Raw genomic sequence first — 18,470 nt, forward strand, 5'->3', positions numbered from 1 at the left:
GAAAAAAAAAAAAAACACGACAGAAGGTCTCTAGCTCATCTCCATCCTCATAAACAATCCCTTTGTGAAACAGTCTTAATTTACATACAACAGTGAGAACGAGGCTCCTGTACTAATTAAGGTCTGGGACTGGTTAGCAAATTGCTATAATTGCATATTCTCCAGCATCCTGTCTCAGAAAACATACCCATACCCAGGCAAAGCTCAGCAAGAATGATACTGTTCAAGATTTTAATATCTTGGGCTTCCGCTGCATCTGTGCATGGTTTCCAAGTGGCTCATTCCCTTGTGCGGGTGACATTACACAGACATTTAAAAAAAAAAAAGTTTCAGCTTTGGCAGCCTAGCATCCGCACACCACAATCATTACCGCAAAATGCACACATGGCAGGATCAAGACGCAAGCAGCCCAAACAGGGACGCCTTTGTATGGAGATGTGAACTCACAGGGCCCATCATTTTTCAGATTTCAAGTCCCCAGCTTTTGAGGGGCTTGTTCAGACTCATGCACGAGGTGGCCACAATCCTGGCATGAGCTGCGCTGTGACCAATCTCGTGCAGAGGATGCAAACTGACAACCTCAGCCACTCCTGAACCAGAGATGTGTTTTGTTGGGTTCATGCATCATCTTTCAGAAAATGGGCTGCACGGACCATATTTCCATTAGGCGTTTTTACAGAAAAATATCCCAGTGGCAACACCCAGTGAGTCATATTCCTGCTGGTCAGGGATGGATCAGCTGGAGGCACCCTCCCCCTTCAGTGCAGACACTCTGCTATTCACCAAAGGCTCCAGAAATCCTAGATGCCAGCTACACTCACTGGCCCCTGCAGACACCAGCTTGGAACCCTTGGGACAGAGCTCATGACCAAGTCCAAAGGTTTAAATTCAAAGATAAAACCTGATCCCAGTTCTCCACTAAGCCACTTCATTCGTCCCTGCGTCTCAGTTTCCCTAACTGTAAAATGGGACTAACAACACACCCATATCATCACGTTATCATGGGAATCAAATGAAGTAATCTGCATCAAATACCCGGCCCCTAACAAGCACTCGGAAAACACTCGCACGGCAAACACACTTGACATCTAGACGGTACTCCGATGTATGCATGCCTGAGCATCTTCCGCAGATCTTTGCCCTCAGACACAAATGTCAACCTGACATCCTGAAAGCTCGATAGCTTGATCTCCCGAGAACTCAAAACGCGCGGTAAATGCCAAGGCTGGCGCAGCGACAACGACCGGCTTGGAAATTACTCAGTTCATAAGTGAGTACGTGTCAGGGGGAAGAGGGTGTCCCAACTAAAATTTGGTCAGAGACCCTGAAAGGTCATACGGACCAGATGTAGTAATAGGATTTGAGAATTTGGAGCCAATTATTGTCAGCATTTCTAAGTTTCCCAAGTAATACCGCTGCCAGTTTCCCAAGATGCCTGAGTAGTCACTTCATCTTCTGTGAAGGAATTATCTCTTCCCGGATGTGGGCAATTCTGGTGTCCAGACACCAGCCCTTCCCTGGCCAAAGTGCAGGCACATGACACTCTCCCTGGGTGAGACTCTCCCTGGGGACTTTGCCCTGTCGTTCCTGAGGAGGCTGTACACAGTTCCACGCCCCAGAGCAGTCCCAGACCTCCGGCCTGCCCATCGACCCCATGAGCCGACGGACCACCTTCCTCTTCCCCTTCCTCTCCAGTTAACCAGCGGCTTCCGCTGCTCACAACCAAAGAACCCAAGAGGGATGGAGTCGTGTAGGGACTGAAGCAGGGAATTCCCAAACCACGAGAAAAACAGGCTGCAGGATGAAGTGTGTATTCACTGAGCCCAGATCGCCACGCCTCGGATTTGGGAAAGATGAGGACTGAGAGATAAGACTTCACCCCATCAGCCTTTGCAAACCTCACACCTTGACCATGATGACTTCGGCGCTCAGAACCCCAGCAACCCAGGCTCATCATCATCACTCCGGGCCTGTGTGTATGCAATTTCCTTGCCTGACCCAAGAGGCTCTGTCAGAAAGGTTCCCTAGACACAGAGGCTGCCCCTGGGTGACGGGAGCTCAGTTCCACACAAAGAAAGCCATCCAAGGCAGCCGCTGGGGAGAGAAAGGGTTTGCACTCCAATAGTGCAAACCCTTGAAACCAGGTGACCCCTCCTCCTGTTCACAAACTCCCCACTAGAACAGGGGCCCCAGACGCCCTAGGAGAAGCAGTCCAAACAGCTGCAGACCATCTTTCTCCAATGCGTCGGAGGCCCGCGGGCTAAGAAGCTGGCCTGAGCCTGCCTGCCAGGTCACCCTACCCAATTCTTCGTTACCTGGGCACAGCTTCCAGATTCACCTCCAAGCCCTCCTCCTGGAGGCTGTAAGTGGGGGCAGTTGTGGAATGTAGTACGTAGGATCTCTACCCAATAGGCTTACCAATGCAAACTCATGCCGGTTCATGCCAGTTCTAACCATGGCTAACACTTCTGAGCGCCCACCTCGTCCCAGGCACCATTCTGAGCACTCCATCTGTGTGAGCAAATTTAATCTTCACCGAAACCCTCTATCTTCATCATCCCCACGCATACGGGGAAACTGAGTCACAAAGAATAGCCTAACGAGGCAGGGCACCAGCTGGCAGGTGAACCCAAGGAGCCTGGCTCTAAAAGCGAGGATTTTCTTTGTCTTCATGCCCTCCTGCATCTCGAATGGGAGGGAGGGGTCGAGCAAGGGGGCCTAGGACATGAGGAGCAAAGGAGCCTACATCTTAGCAGAGAAGACCACCAACAAACAAATAAAAAGAATTACGCCCTGACGGGTTTGGCTCAGTGGATAGAGCGTCGACCTGCGGACTGAAGGGTCCCAGGTTCGATTCCAGTCAAGGGCATGTACCTTGGTTGCAGGAACATCCCCAGTAGGGGTGTGCAGGAGGCAGGTGATCAATGTTTCTCTCTCATTGATGTTTCTAACTCTCTATTCCTCTCTATAAAAAAATCAATAAAATATTAAAAAAAAAAAAAAAAAAGAATTACAAGGTCATGGACAAGGCAGATGAAGAAAAAAATCAGGAGTGATTTTGAGGAACCTTCTGGAATGCCGCAAATATTCAATTATCTTGCTCTGGGTTGCGGTCCCATGAGTGCACATGTATTGGAAGTTCATCCAGCTGTACACCGAAGATTTAAAATGTACCAGAAAACGGTAAACAAATGGCAGATGGTGGAATGCTGCAGATAAGGGGAGAAGGCTGGAGTGATCCATGCGGTAATGGATCAGAAATGGAGACAAGTGTATGAACCCATTTAATTTGCTATAAAGGTAGAAATACCTATAGATAGGTGTATATAGATGGGCTAGGAACCCTTTTCCTTGCTGTCCGCTGAGAGGACGTAGGAGCAAAGACTCAGCAGTAGCAAGGAGCACACTGAGCACTCGGATGCTGGTTTCTAAAGCTATTCTCCAATGCACGAAAGCAGGATTCCTTGGGCAAATGACCAGTGCTAGGGCTGGGACAGAAAATACGCAAGAGAAGCCTAAAGCACCTTGCAGGGGCAGGAGGTAAGAAAAGTGTTCCATTAATCAGTCAATCAATCAGTCAGCCACCCAGTGATGTCAAAGGGATACTGAAATGCTCCCAATGGCCACAGCTGAAGTAATTTGAGCAACACAGTAAATTAGTATAGGACTGTATAACCCGAAGTAGAAAATAATTGAGCCCATGATGATATAAATAAGTGATTGGCTAAAGAAATTGGGAAAAGAGACAAATCTCCCATACAGAAGAATTCCAAGTAATTTATGTAGATATTCTGGCCTTAAGGAGGAGGAATACAACTCCCCGCCCCATGTGAGCTGGGCATTGTGACTTCCTTCTAAAGCATACAGTGTGGGAGGGGAGAAAACTGACAGACGCTGCCTGAGCCTCTGGGGTCACGGTCAACATAATCCGTTTATAATGGGCACCCTTAATATGGTGTGATGAAATGGCACTTTATTCTGTGGTCCTCTTCCCCAAAACCCCATTATTCCAGTCCACTCCAGTCCAATAATGAAAAAAAACATGAGATAAATCCCAGTTGAGTGACACCGTACAAAATACCTGACGAGTATTCCTCAACACCTTCAAGGTCATCAAAAACAAAAACTGAGAAGTTGTGAGAGCCAAGACAAGTCGAAGAAGATGTGTAACTAAATATAATGTTGTATCCTATGTGGAATCCTGGGACAGAAAAGGGACTTTAGCCCTAGCCAGCACTGCTCAGTGGTTAGAGCACCAGCCCGCACACCGAAAGGTCTTGGGTTCAATTCTTGGTCAAGGGTATGTACCTGGGTTGTAGGCCAGGGCGCATGCAGGAGGCAACCAATCGATATCTCTCTCTCTCTCTCTCTTTCTCTTCCTCTCCCCTCCCTCCCTCCCAAAATCAATGGAAAAAATATCCTCTGGGGGGATTAACAGGGAGAAAAAAAAAAAGAAATAAAGAAAGAAAAGGGACCTTAATGGAAAAACTAAGGAAATCTGAACAAAGCATGGACTTTAGTTGGTAATAACATCAATATCGATGGGTTTCTTGTGACAAATGAAACATACTAATGCATGAGGTTAATAATAGAAAACTCGGGGGGGGGGGCGTTTGATATGAGAATACTCTGCACTATTTTCACAACTTATCTGGAAATCTAAAATTAGAAGTTTGTTACTAAAAGTAACAGAAAATGATGGAACGGCTCCTGTGGACTGCATGGCCACTAAAGGCCTCTCTAAGGAGATGGGTGTCAGAGATGAATCTGAGATGAGAAATAGGCAGCAGGACCCAGGGCACCATGTTCCCAGCAAAGGGCACAGGACACACGGGGCCCTGAGGAGAAAACAGAGGGGAAAGGGGCCCGGAAGCTCAAGTGGAGTCAAGGGGAGGCAGGGGAGGAGGTAAACAGAATGTCACAAGGTGAACAAGCCGGCTCGGGTAGGGAGGGCATAGAGGCCTCAGACTTGAGCCTCAGGGCACTAGAAGGTCAGTGGAAGGACTCAGCAAGATGGGACAGATCTGACCAATGCTTTTTTGATCGCCCTAGCTGTTATAGGAGGAGGGTTGGAGTGGGGTAGATAAGAAAGAGGGACAGTGGTCACACTTCATGTAGCAGTCGGAGGAAGATGCCACCTGGTGAAGAGCTAGGATGTCTAGGGAGGTGGAAGAGAGGTCTCCACACTTACGGGAAAGGGAATAGGGTGCTCTACCCTATTCTCAATAGGGAAAGGGGGTGTACTGACCAAAGCAGGCCTCCCCGCCCCCGACCCGTGACAGTGACAAACCCCGCCTTTGACCCTCTTGGAGAAGTCTCCACAGCGGGGCTCCAGGAAGGAAGCACCTCCTTGGAGTCAGAGCCTCGCTCAGGTCTGCCCCTTACTGCCTGTGAGATAGTGCCATTTAGGGCCTCAGTTTTCTCATCTGCAAAATGGCAACAACACCTCGGTCAAATGGGGACTGGAGGAATTCAGTATGAGAAAGCTCCTGGTCCAAGCACAGCCTTCAAAATACTCAGAGTATTCTTTCTTTCTTTCTTTCTTTCTTTCTTTCTTTCTTTCTTTCTTTCTTTCTTCCTTTCTTTCTTTCTTTTTAGCAAAGGTGGAAATTTATTGAAGAATAGATAGACTCCTACGTGGGGAGAGGGAAAGGGTCCCTCTGAGTATTCTTTCTACAGGAGAAGGCCAAGGTGGGAGGAATTTTAGAATCTAACCTAACACCCCATTTTACAGAGAAGAAAACGGAGGCACAGAGACAGAAGGTGTCCAAACCCCACAGGAAACTGAACAGCAGGAGACCCCATCTCCAGCTTCCTTTTCTGGGTTCTCCCTCCACCCTCTGACCACAAGGCGGGAGGGGGCTGGGCCACAATCCCTTAACCTCTGTCTCACAACACCCCTTCAGGAAGGTTCTTTCCTTGCTCAAAACTCCCCCACTGATGGCCCCCATGGGCTGGATGAGGACTGTGATGAAAGATGAAGCGCCCACTGACTGGGCCCACCCTGCCAACCTCTCGCAGTTATTCTCTCCCTTCCCCCGCCCCCCAGGCACAGACCACCCACATGGGCAGCCTGGCCTTCCAACAGGAGGTGCCTCCCGCCTCCTCTCTGGACCATGCCAATCCTCCATCTGTCAGGCCAGCCCCAGCAACAGCCAGCTCCCAGACCCAGGTCCCAGCCAAGGCGAGATGACCCCTATCTCTGCCCAAAATGACAAGCTCATAAAAATCCTCAAAAACCTTTGTTATTGCAGCCGCATTTAGGGAGCCACTTTTGTGTGGCTCTCTAGCTAGCGAGATGGGAATCCTTCTGGGTGAGCCTGTCAACAACCCTCTCCCCAGCCCTCTGGCCTCCCCCGTGCCCCAGAGCACCAGGCTGAGTGCTCAGAGCAGGCGCTCAGCGCCTCGTCAAAGCAGTAACAACAGGGTGGTACAACCATTAAGTTTAGAGATGAGCATTTTCATCAACCAAAGATATGAAAAGTACTCCAGTCGCTCATTTTCAAAGGCACCCTGGAGGCAAAAGTGAGCAACTGCTTCCCTTTCGGGGAAGCCTCATGAAATCTCACACACACCAAACAGAAAGTCCCAACCCCTCCATTAGAAGTTGGAGGAGTCTAACATACAGGTTTCTGTATTAGGAAACGTCAACTGTGTTTGCTCTAATTTGCTAAATTTTGTCCTAAATGCAAATACCGGCCCCCGAATTCCAGAAAGCCCTGCATTTTCTCCCACTTCCGTGATTCCACACGGGTCAGGTTTATTAACATAAGGAACCTGCAGCAGCTGGAGATGGCTCGCTTCCAGAACGTACTTCATTTAAATTCTGGTTCCTGAAAGTCACCCTGCAGAGAGGCAGCCAGCCACCCTTAGTCAAGACAGAAAACGTGTGCTCGTGGACAACCCCCGACAGGTCGGTCTACCTGCACAGACACGCAAGGGCAAGAAAAGCAGAAAGAGATTTCTCCATAAATCAGGTTCATCCATCTAAGGTCTCACAGCTCAAAATCGGAGGTGCGTTGTTGCAGCCTCGGCCCATAGAGCCACACTTGGCTGCACCACCACAAGAAAGAGAAATTCCAATTTCCTCCTCTGATCTGGAATAGATAATACGAGATTTTCACTCACCTTTGGAGCGAGTAGAGATATCCATGCCCTCTACCACCTCCTGTTCTGTTTTGATTTCCTCCTCGGCCAAGCTGAAACAGAGCAAATTACGTTCAGGTTTAGGTAGACTGAGAGAACTTGCCCCATGGGGGCAGCTAGCTATTTAGAAGTCCTAACGACAAACCCAACTTTAAGACAATCCCCCATCCTTATGGAGGGATGGGGGGGTGGGGGTGGGGAGAAACCCACACCTGATTGCAAACAAAGGGTAATGCCTCCTAAAGGAGTATTTTTAAGACACCGGGTTGTCCTTTCTTTAAGTCAAATTACTACTCCAGTTATCGTGCTGGTGGGGGATGCAAAGAGCATTTTTTTAGATACACAATTACAATCTGCCCCCATGGGCCAATGAGCACCCAGCCTTGGAGTAAACAAGTGTCTGACTGTTAACACCGGATTCAGGTAGGAGGGGGTTTGCAGGGTATGCAGAGTTCTGATGTCTGAATTCTGTAAGGCAAACAGCATTTCTCAGATCTCCCTGCTGCATCTTACAATTTCAAGAAGGGGCAGGAACAGGGGGGGGAATGTACAGAATTGCAAAGTAGAAAAATCTGCCCCGGCCAGAAGCAAAAAGCCTTGTCTGGAAACATTCAAGCCACCAGCATTTACCCCAGGAGCTAGGACCGGGGTCTCCACACTCCCATCCCCCACCCCCAGGGATGTGTCCTCTGGGCAGCAGGCATGGCTTAGAGAAAGCAATGGCACTCTTTTGAGCTGTGACTAATTATTCCCCACCACTAAAGTGGAAGGAGGAAGGATTCTTTGAAAGAGAGGCTGAGAGATGGGGGTTGGGGAGAGACGAGAGAAAGCAGGCCCCTTTTGCTGGGAAGGTCCACCAGAATCTTCTCTCCCTTTCTCTTCTGGAACTCCCACTGAATAGAGTACAAACCATTTTATATCTCACACACACACACACACACACATACACACCCCTAAATCAAGCCAGTGAAAGTCTGCTTAAATAGGTGCAAATGGTGAGATACGAAGAACTTCAACATTCTGGGGCTGACAGTGAAGTGATAAGAATCTTAACAGCCCTGGCCAGTGTTGCTCAGTGGTTAGGGTGTCGGTCTCAGCACCAAAGGGTCTCAGGTTCCCAGTCAAGAGCACGTATCTAGGTTTCAGGTTCTATCTGGAGTGTGTGTGGGAGGCAACCAATCAATATGTCTCTCACATCAATGTTTCTCTCTCTCTCTACCCCCTTCTCCATCTCTTTCCCCCCTTTCCTCCCTCTCTCTCTCTCTCTTCCTCTCCCCCCCCCTTTCCCCTCCCCCCACCCTTCCACTCTATCTAAAAATCAATGGGGGAAAATTTACTCAGGTAAAGATTTAACAACAACAACAAAAAGAATCTTAACAATTACTCTAATGCAATTCCACCCGACTGTGATTCAACAAGAAAAGGGTGTGTTCCCAATGGCTATGGCTAGAATTTTACACTGGGAAGACTCAAAGCCAGGACAGGAGGGAGGCGGGCAGGAGAGGTAGGATGAGTGTCGTTCTGCATTCAGTAGTCTGGGACTGTCTAGGACAAGAGAGTCCAAGAAGGCCTGTCACATGGAGGTATGTTTAGGGGAGTTCCATGTTTGTTGGGGGAAGAGAGTTCATCAAAATGGGAACTACATAGAAAGGAAGAGATGATGGCTTAGAGTTAAATTGTAAGAACTTGGAGGCCTCAAACTTCCCTAGTGCCAGCACTGAGAAGAAAGGTAGTTTGGTTTTAAATCAGCATATTAACACCTTTCGCTCTCTGATATTGAACCCCGTTAACAATTTCATTTGCACTGCACCTGTAGAGAAAGGCTGTGACACAAATCACCAGAAACAACTGACAGATTGTCACGAACGGTTTTCATCAGAAGGAAGCAGCCTTTTACATTTAAACACATCGCTAACATGCAATAATACAGCGGTGACGGTGGAAGGTGATTTTAGCACTAATACCTTCTACTCCAACTTAAGAGGCACACATTCTCAACTCAGAAACACACCCTGCCTGCCCCACACACAGGTTGTCCAAATAGATACTGGTGATGGTTTCTTGCTTGGGGTGATTGGAAATAAATTTTAAAAAGCCCCACGCAGCCTTCAGAGCTGGATAGATGGTCCACTTCAAAGGAACAAATAGCCACCTTGATCTTTTCTACCAACTAGAATTGTTTCCCCCTCTAGCATGAAGTATGTGAAATCTTAAACTTCTTGAAACCAATCCCATATTTGGAGTGACAGAGAAAAATGCTAATCTGGGGTCCAACCAAAATGTCTGGTCGTGAAAGAAACAATGTATGCATAACAGAGCCCCAAAAGCCCACTGGAAGTATTTCTGCAGGGATGAAGACATTCAAAGGTATATGGATCATGGAGGAGGGCTGTGTTCAAGAGAACAATGATTTGGCTTGTAACAGCCTAGAGGAGTTGAATACTTTCAGCAGAAATACTGTTATGAGGCTAAGAAAATGCAAACTAGTGATGTAGGGGCTATTTGCTGCTGAGTTTAAGATAATCAATTCTGAAGCAGACAAGGGGCGGGGGGGGGGGGGGGTTAAGCTGTTTTATCTTTCCAAGTACTGCAAGTGGGCCACCATAATCACCTAACTTTAGCAATAGCACCACCAGCTTTAGCAAGGATTTTGAGCACAACAATTTCAGAAAACCATCTTTTTCACCGATCAGCAAGCCATCATTGCAAAGGGAACCCGTACATGCACATGTATGTGCCCACAATGCATACAATAATTTGTATTTGATTAAAGGAAATTGCAGTGTCTATGCATTAGAGGGGGGGTGGGGGAATCATTTACAAAAGCAAAGACCAGAATGCAAAATTAGTCATTTTGCATAGCCACATCTAAAGGGACTTCCTTTTTCTACACCACTGAACTCAGGTTTGCTGTGTTGTTGTTTTTTTTTTTTTCTTTTGGCTTCGTTTTAAATATTAGTATGTTATTAGGGGAAAATCTATTTATACTACATCAAAAGTGGTGGTGAGAAAAGGTTTGTACCTGTCTGAATGCCCCACAGATCTTGGTCAATTTAGGTTAAGAACTGTTCAGTCATTTGGATTAAACACACACACAGACACACACACACACACACACAGTCAAATAACCATAATTGTTAAAAAGAAAAGGTGGATGCATCTGCAGAAAGGGCTTTCAACTCTTGTTATTCACACATTAAAGTCTTAGGAAATATCCAGCATCTTTTCTTCCCTATCTGTTAGCTTCCAGCAACCCGGGATTACCTAGGTCAAAAAACAAGGGGACAACAAGCACTTGTTTCAAACTGACATTACTTTTTCTTTTCTTTTCTTTTAAAATCTGCAGGGAAGGCTGAGGATACCCACATGAGGAAAGGGGTAATATTAGCTGAAAATCAAACTACCGTCTCTCCCCCCACAGGAAAATTCACCATCAACTAGTTGTATACAAATGTTACCACCACCACTTCTTACACTCACATTTACCCAAGTCACCTGCCTCTGGATTTTACAAACTGATACAGTTCAGACAATTCAAGAAATAACAGTGCCTGCAAATATAACCAAGGGCATGCCAGCCAGTCCCAGAAAGAATAAAAGATTTCTCTCCCAATGCCTGAGCAAGAAAACCTATGCTTCCCTCTTAACCTGCATGCACTTTTAAAAAAGAGCAATTAAAAGTTGCAGATGAACTGCTGCACCTCCAGGATGCTGTAAGCCTTCTGATTATTAATTCTGAGGACTCAAGGCTGGTCCGTAATTCCCAGGAATCCCATCCCCTGAGCACTTCCAAAAGGGAGAGAGAGAAAAATATATATACATATAGTTTTAACAGAAAAATGCCTGGATACACAATGCCCAGATCTTTCTTTCCCCCAAGTGTCCCTACTACTTGACTGTTAACCAAGAATATCTAAACCCATCTAGAATATACAATCAGCATGCACGAGACTCTGGCTCTACAGCTGAGGATCACCCCGCAGCAATTCAAAGAATCATGCATCATTCCAAAGGACTTTTCCTTCAGCTTTTTCACTTTCATTCAGAATCCCAAACTGGTCCAGGCTGTAAGAAAATAGTTAATCCCCAAGACACAACACCTTCCTCTTCTAGATCACAAAATAACCAACATCAAATTTTAAAAACCATGCTCCCCTAAATCTGCAATTCATTTTGTTTTAATGGGGGGGGGGCGGTTAGCAGAGCAGCTTTATATAAGCACTCACCTAAAACGGGCAGAGTCATCGGTAGCTAAGCTATTTATGCAGGATTCTTAAAATGGCGTCTGGCAACACTGCCTCCCTCATTCCTGGGCTGAAGCTAAAATGGTAGCAGTTTGTTCAATAGCTGCAGCTCGTGGTTAGGCAGCCCTGCTACTTTTCAAGCCACCCTCCTAAAGATCTGAACCAGGCAGCGCTCAACCAGAGGGCACCAACAACCCAACGTGTAGAAGCTTAAAAAAAAAAAACCCTGCAATGACAGGGGGGAGTTTGTGAAGTCACAGGTTCCTAAGGAAAACCCTTCTCTTTCGGATCCTGAGCCTGCACCATGAGGCTCTGAGAAGAGGCCCCCTCTGCCCTCGAATTAGGCGGTTGAAGATTAGGAAACAGGCAGGCGTGTGGCAGAAGCTGCGGACAGACAGGTGTCGGTGCAAAACACGCACACACACATGTTATAAGGGAGCAGCAGGCTGGCGAGGGGAAGGAAGGAAGTCCATTTCCCCTTGTTGGTATATTAAAAGCCAGCTTTGCATCCATACCCAAAAGGAGCTAGGTAAAATGAAAGGGCTTCCAGGACAGCGGGCACCTGAAAAGCCCAGCTAAAGGGCAGCACCCCAGTCCGAGGCCGAGGTAAAATCAAAAGGCTGTGTTATGAGCTTGAACACGGCCACCAAATGCCCAGCCGGTCCTAAGACAGCATCAAGGAAAGACAATTGGGAGTCTGCAGGGACACAACAGTAAAATATTCGCTCAGCCAATGCACAGATTAGATTTTGGTCCACCCCCAACAGAGCCCTAAAAATTAACCACTGGTTTTGCAAAACCCGCTTTCAGAGGCCAAACTGATAGCCTCAGAGTGGATAATGTAATCTACGGTTACAGGTCTGAGCACTGGCCTCCGCGCCGTGGTGCTGGGAGGGGAGAGTTTCAAGGTGACTGCTTTTTCGCTCCAGGGGAGACAGGAGGGCACGGTGCCCAAGGCTGTGCCAGGGCTGGGACGGGCGGTTGGCTCCTCGCCGGCCGGCCGATAGGTGGGTAATCTTGATGAGGAGGGACAGCCTAGCAGCCTGGCTGGCTGCAGGGCTGAAATGGCTCCCGCCAGCTTGTTTATCTGGAAGGAGATTGGGGAGGGGGAAGGGCAGCCATAGCCTAGGCAACCTGAAAAGCCAGGGGTGAATCCTCGTTTTTTGCATTTCAGAGCAACACCAGGGCTTCTCGACATATTCCCTTACTAAATCTCTGCGGTGCGGTGGCAAAGGCACTTTTTGAGGGTCTTTCTTTTCAGGGTCAACCAGAGGCAAAGCCAGACCTAGGGCTTCTCAGCTGACAAATGTTTGTTGCCTCTGCTACAAGAGAGAGAGAAGGGAAAAGGCAAAAGAAACAAAGAGATCACACATGTGAAGTGGTTGGACTCAAAAAACCTACCTCTGCCTTCAGGGTTTTCTGGGTTCCTGTCACCCTGGCTTTTTACAGATTGAGTCCTTTCCTCCTCTCCTATTTAAGACCTGAAGCCGTTCGCCACTGTCCTCCCAGGGAAAGAAAAGGGGTTACAAGAAAGAAAGAAAAAGAAAGAAAGAAGGGGGGGGTGCTATTGTTTTCATCCTTAATTTATAATCCAAGATGCCCCATTGTTTCCTTCTTTCTGACTCAAATCTTTGAGCTAGTAATTACAAAAGTAACTGGATGGGGCTCCAACAGGCTAACCATGTTCATGCCCGGCAATTAGAAAAACTACGTAGAAAGTTTACTGAGTGATTATATATAATTAATTCCCAGTTACACAGGGAACACTGACCATTTTCTGGAGCTAATAAAAGCAGTGGCTCCCCCTCCCCCCACGTGAATGCCACTTAATTTCCCAAAGCAGAAAGTGAATCCATCCTGGAGGGTCTTGAAGGGGAAGAAAAGGGAGGGGGGGAGAGAGGAATCAAAAGGTCCAGTGTGTCTGTGTTTGTTCCTTGCAGCTGTGCATCCTCTTTAGGGACTGAGGAGGCAGAAGGAAAAAGGAAAACAGCCCCATGTTCTGTCCCTTCCTCTGCAATTTTCAAACGTGGCAGAGAGAACATTCTACCTTGATGTAAAAAAAGAAAGGGGAGGGGGGAGAAATGCCTTAGGAATGGAATGCAGGAGACTCTTCCGCTTGGTGGATCTGTTTTTCCTAAAAGGAACAAAGATGGTAGAAATTTCCAGAAGGCCCAGTCTCAATTCGGCCACTGCCATTGTCAATCTGTAACCTTTCCTCCCAGTCTATTGGTTCAAAAGCTGGAGAGAGGAGCCCCATTGGGCTGCTCTGTGAGCCAGCACTGCTGTGCCTACCTGGTCCTGCTGCAATGCAGACATGTTTACCCCCTAACTGAAACTGGGAAATAATGCTACTTTGAAAGCAACTGACTTGTTACAGACTCAGGCTTAGTGGTGGCCACAGTACCCAGGAAAAGTGACTAGCTTGGTCCAGATTGGGAACTTGCTGGGGCTGGCTGCACATTTGAAAACAGATCTTGGCTTCGCAAACCTGTGTGAGCCATTTTTAATGTGAGCTTTTAGAGGACAAATACCTTGCCCTTAGGTTTCCTTCCAGCCCAACAAATACGCCATTATGCAAACACTGAAGGCACCAAAGCAGGAGTCTTGTGATTAGATATTGCTTCTAGGGAAGCCACACGAACCTCAGTATATAATTTCCATTTACAGTCAGGAGACAAGAACAAAGAAAATAGCTAAATGTCTGAACTGACTTGTGTGGGGCAGTCCAACTGTTCAGTTTTAAGTATATAAAACATCATTAACTCTTGACATCTTACTCTAAGAAGCTGGCCTTCCACAGACTTTTCTTAACTTAGAATTTGGTACATTTCTCACCATTAAATGAGCCTTTTTTCCCATGGGTGCTAAAAGCTGGACACTAATTTAAAAGGAAAAAAAGATTATTGACTCCATCAGGTTGGCATAACACAGCAATTGAATATATTTCCAGCATTTACAGCTATGCGGGATTGGTCTCCAGGCTGGAAATTGATGCACTGAACTTCCAGGGAAATTCTGAAGCTAACGCCAAACAAGAGTCCACTTTTTTCACTCTGAAGTTCTAACTGCAGCATTAAGAGATCAGGGGAAATGAAAAAAGTAAGAAATAATTCATAAGTAAAGGAAAGCATGCATACAGATGTGTGTGGGTCAGACTTGGAAGAGGCCAAATCTGTTTTGCAGTGAGTCCTTAATCAAACCAAGTTTGCTGGTGGGTGGGATTCTGCACTCAGTGTTAGTATCTTAAAACCTGAGTACTGACACCACTAACCCCACACACACCACCCACACACCACACACACACACACACACCACCAGCAGCTCCTGCCCCACTACTTTCTTAAGGCTCTGTGACTCTTAAGAACAAGCACTTTCTTATATTTCACAAGCAGATCACCTACCCAGACTTCTATCTAATATCCAAACAAACCCAATTAAAGGTCTCCAGGCAAGTCACAATGAACTGCACATGTCTCCCCTGTCTGAGGGTTAACAGGAAGTATAATCTTCAATCCTAGCTGAGGTTCTCAGGAAAAACAGTGGATTCAAACAGTCACCTAAAATCAAGACACTATTTAAAAGCCCTTGTTTGGTTCCTGCTAATGAAAAGCCCTCCACTGCTATAGCCAAGACCCCCTGCTATAAACAGACCCCAAATGTTCGCCAAACTCTTTATACATGGTCACAGAGGAAATGGATCGCTTTACTTACCCAACATGTTCAAGCAACCGTCTCATTTTTCCACAGTTAAGAAGAGAGAACAGGCTGGCAGATTTGGGACTTGATCAAAAAGGAAATTTTTTTTAAAACAGTTACATGGGATTATTAAAAACACACACCACAACAACAACACAACCCAACAACTGAATAGGGAATGCTGTCATGAGCCACAGACGTGATTTTATTTCCTCTGCACTATCACAGGAGGACAGAAGATGATACAATGAGGGGGGGGGGGGGAAGGAAAGGAAAAAGAAAAGGATAAAAGATACATTAGTTCATTGAAAACCATGCAAGAATAGGAGGGCTAAGGGATCCAAAAAAGAGTCCTCACAGATTTATTGCAGGATGTTGTCCAACATCTCCCCCACCCCCACCCCCACCCCCACCCCCACCCCTACTCCCCATCCCTACTCCAAAAACTTCCTCCAAAGCCTAGGAAACACTTTCAGAAACATTTGCTGGCTGCAGGCTGGCTTGCAGAAGCCCAAACACTCTGTTATCAACAGAAGTCAGGAAAAAAAGGCTGAACAATGTAGTTGCAAGTGAAGAAACCCTGCAGGGAGAGAAGACCATGGAGAGACACCACCACCCACCTAGGCCCCAGGAGCTAGGAGCTCTCCTGAGCCCTGCTGTGCTGAGGGCTTGGTTCTGTTTAAAAACACACGTCCTCTCTGGTCAAAACTTAGTCCAGCTTTCCCAGAACCTCTTTGGAGAGGAAAACTTGCCTGCTTTGCTGTCTGCCATGAGCTCTCCTCAGAGAGGAGCCTGCTTGCTCACCTTCCATTTTCTTCCCCCAGCAGGCATGTGACACAAGAGAAGACAATAGTGCAGGGGGGAAACTGCTCAGAGAGAGAGAGAGAGAAAGAGGAGGAAAAAAAAAAAAAAAACAGCTTCTTTTTTGGCATACCAGGATCTAGCTTCAAACTATTTCAGAAACACCATGTCCTGGTGGAAGTAAAGGTGTGCCAGGCCCTTGCCAGTTTGCAAAATCGAGCTATGGCTAATGGCTACTTAGCCATGTGACCCAAGAAAGCAAAAAAATTCTCTCTAAACAGTTCCAAGTTAACCTAAGTGCTGTGGGGGTGAGTGTGGCACGGCCAGCCACAGAGAAATCGCACTGCTCGCCCACAGTTCGGATGTCTCAGAGGGAGGGGGAGAAAAGATGGTTAAAAAGTCGAGCTTACCTCTGTGGATGCATTGTTAACACTGTGTAATGTCAATACTTATAAAACATGGAGGACAGGCTCCTAGTTCTCACAGAAAAAGGGTTTGGCACTTCGGCTTGATGATCTGGCCGCCTAATAAGAGCTCATCCCCGATTGGCTGGCCCGGCAAATCGGAGTGTAAGGCGGCCCGGGATTGGCTGAAACACTTCCTGAGCGATTATCTTTGTGAGGCTCTGGTGAGCAAGAGCCATCCTGTGCATAGAAAAAGACAGGCTAAGCTAGGCCTTTTGCAGCAAGAAAAACTTGGGAAAGGGGCCCCCGCACGCACTTCCCCCCCACCCTGGCTAGATTTCCCAGCACGGGCAAACCAGTGCAGCCAGCCTGACCTGCTCCAGCAAAGCCCGAGGCCCAGATGCCACTGGGAAGAGAGTTTTTGGGGTGAGCTGACAGGGTTCACCCTCACTTGCCCCCCACAGAAGCGGCTCTCTGCTAGGAGGAAGGCTGGCCCTTTTCTAGAACAATCCAGCAGAATGGTTCACCCGGGGAGGGGGGGAGCTGAGGAGTGGGGAGCCCCAGGAAATGGGCCAAAGGGGCAGGAGAAAGGGGCTGGAGGCAGGCCTCTGGGGAGCTGGGGGGGCAGACAGGCAGGACAGGCGAACCCCAAGAAATCCCTAAAGAGCAGCCCTGGCTTCTCAGAGCACAGAGGCTCGGGCTGCAGAGGGGAGGAGGGGAGCAGAGTGGTCAAGTTTGCATAGTCATTGTCAAAATGCCTCCTGGAAAAGCAGGCCAGAGAGCCATCCTCGCGGCACAGACAGTCCTCTCAGCCCCCACAGCCAGGACGCAAAGGAAAAACCAACATGGGTTCCTGCCTCCCTGCCAGGATGCCAAGGGGCGGCCCCCCTCTCCGTCCTTACCCTAAGAAAAGCCAAATGCGCTCCTAGCAGGCCACATGCCTAGATCTACAAACTTCCCTTCCCCTCCCGGTCCCCTCCCCCACCGCCGCCGAGGCCTGCTAAACCTGTCAGTTAAACAAAAATCTGACTTCCGTATTAGCCTGCGATGCCTTCAGCTTCCTGCCTATTAACCCTCTCTCGGACGCTGGGCCTGGCTGGGAAGGACTAGGCCCCGAGAGCGCAGAAAAGGCCTGTGGAAAAATACCAGCTGCAGCTCCCCCGGCAGATGCAGAAAGAGAGAGAGAGTGAGCCGCTGTCTCTCGCCTTTGCTTCCCAAGGAGGCGTGTACCTTCTGAATCCAGGGCACAGGCAGTGCCTCTCGGTCTGAGAAGCCATTTAAATCCAGAGGGAGAAAGAAAGAAAGATGTCAAACTCGGGGAGGGAACAAGAACCCCCATTATTAGTCAGGCATACACCCACTGCTTAGCCCTTCCTGTCACAATCACCCCTGTATGTATGTACTTGGGGAGCTGGGCCCTCGGTGGGCAGACAAATCCCATGGGCTTTATAAGGATTCTTGCTGAAATTTATTTCCACAGAGGACGGCTTCTTTTCGTCCCCGAAGGCAGATGGAACAGCTATTTCACACACAGCTCTATACTTGCCAGCTCCCGCCACCCCCCCCCCAACTCTGGCACTGCTCCCCAGTAAAATATTAACTGGTTTTTCAGAGCTGCTTATACTTCCACCCATTTCAATAGTAGTAGGTGGTCTTTGCCTGTTTGCTCCCCAAAGCTGCCTTTGTAGTTGGTCTGCACCCTGGGAAGAAAAAGGCAAGCCAAAAGGATCTCAAAATGTCCATGCTTGCTTTCCTTCCTCTTCAAGACAAGCTGCTTAATTAACAAGATTTATTTTAAAACTGCAAGTGGAACGACGGAAGCTAAGTAAACACCATTCTTCAGAGGCTGGAGAGAGCTTCCAGAGGTGAGGCAGCCATATTCCAGGAGGTAAAACTACGGCCCAATCAAGGACTCGGGCTTTCTTTGCTGTCCCACGCCATTCGTTCCCACAAAGAAAACAGAGCTGATGGTTTGCTCTCCCTGCCCCCCTCCAGCCCCCCCCGCCCCCCCCACACACACACACAGGGACAACAAATGCCCACCAAGTGTACATCAATTCTTCCTGCTGGGGAGCCTTCTATTAAGCAGCAACAAGCCAGGAATCCACACACACAGTATTGCAGGGACAGGGCCCAGGCTGTATGAAAAGGGAGGGGATTTTGTTGCTGTTGTCCTTGT

General features: G+C 47.8%; 1 protein-coding gene across 24 annotated transcripts in view; it reads right to left on the minus strand.

Moving 5' to 3' along the window:
• The window catches only part of ZMYND8 (zinc finger MYND-type containing 8), a 110,064-nt gene extending 92,852 nt beyond the window's left edge, over positions 1 to 17,212 (minus strand). For 14 of the 24 annotated variants that reach the window (XM_036321587.1, XM_036321572.1, XM_036321575.1 and 11 more), the window contains exons 1-3: positions 16,298 to 16,531; positions 15,102 to 15,170; positions 7,129 to 7,199 (exon numbers count right to left, since the gene is read on the minus strand). In XM_036321587.1, coding sequence (XP_036177480.1) covers positions 7,129 to 7,199; positions 15,102 to 15,170; positions 16,298 to 16,311 — 154 coding nt within the window. In that variant the 5' untranslated portion in view covers positions 16,312 to 16,531. Of the gene's footprint in view, positions 1 to 7,128; positions 7,200 to 12,791; positions 12,811 to 15,101; positions 15,171 to 16,297; positions 16,534 to 17,193 lie in introns of those variants that run through there. The other 10 variants (XM_036321589.1, XM_036321569.1, XM_036321596.1 and 7 more) reach the window with 8 other exon arrangements.
• Between the last annotated feature and the right edge of the window lie 1,258 nt (positions 17,213 to 18,470).

Source organism: Myotis myotis, unplaced genomic scaffold (genome assembly GCF_014108235.1).
Source record: "Myotis myotis isolate mMyoMyo1 unplaced genomic scaffold, mMyoMyo1.p scaffold_m19_p_9, whole genome shotgun sequence".
NCBI lineage: Eukaryota > Metazoa > Chordata > Mammalia > Chiroptera > Vespertilionidae > Myotis > Myotis myotis.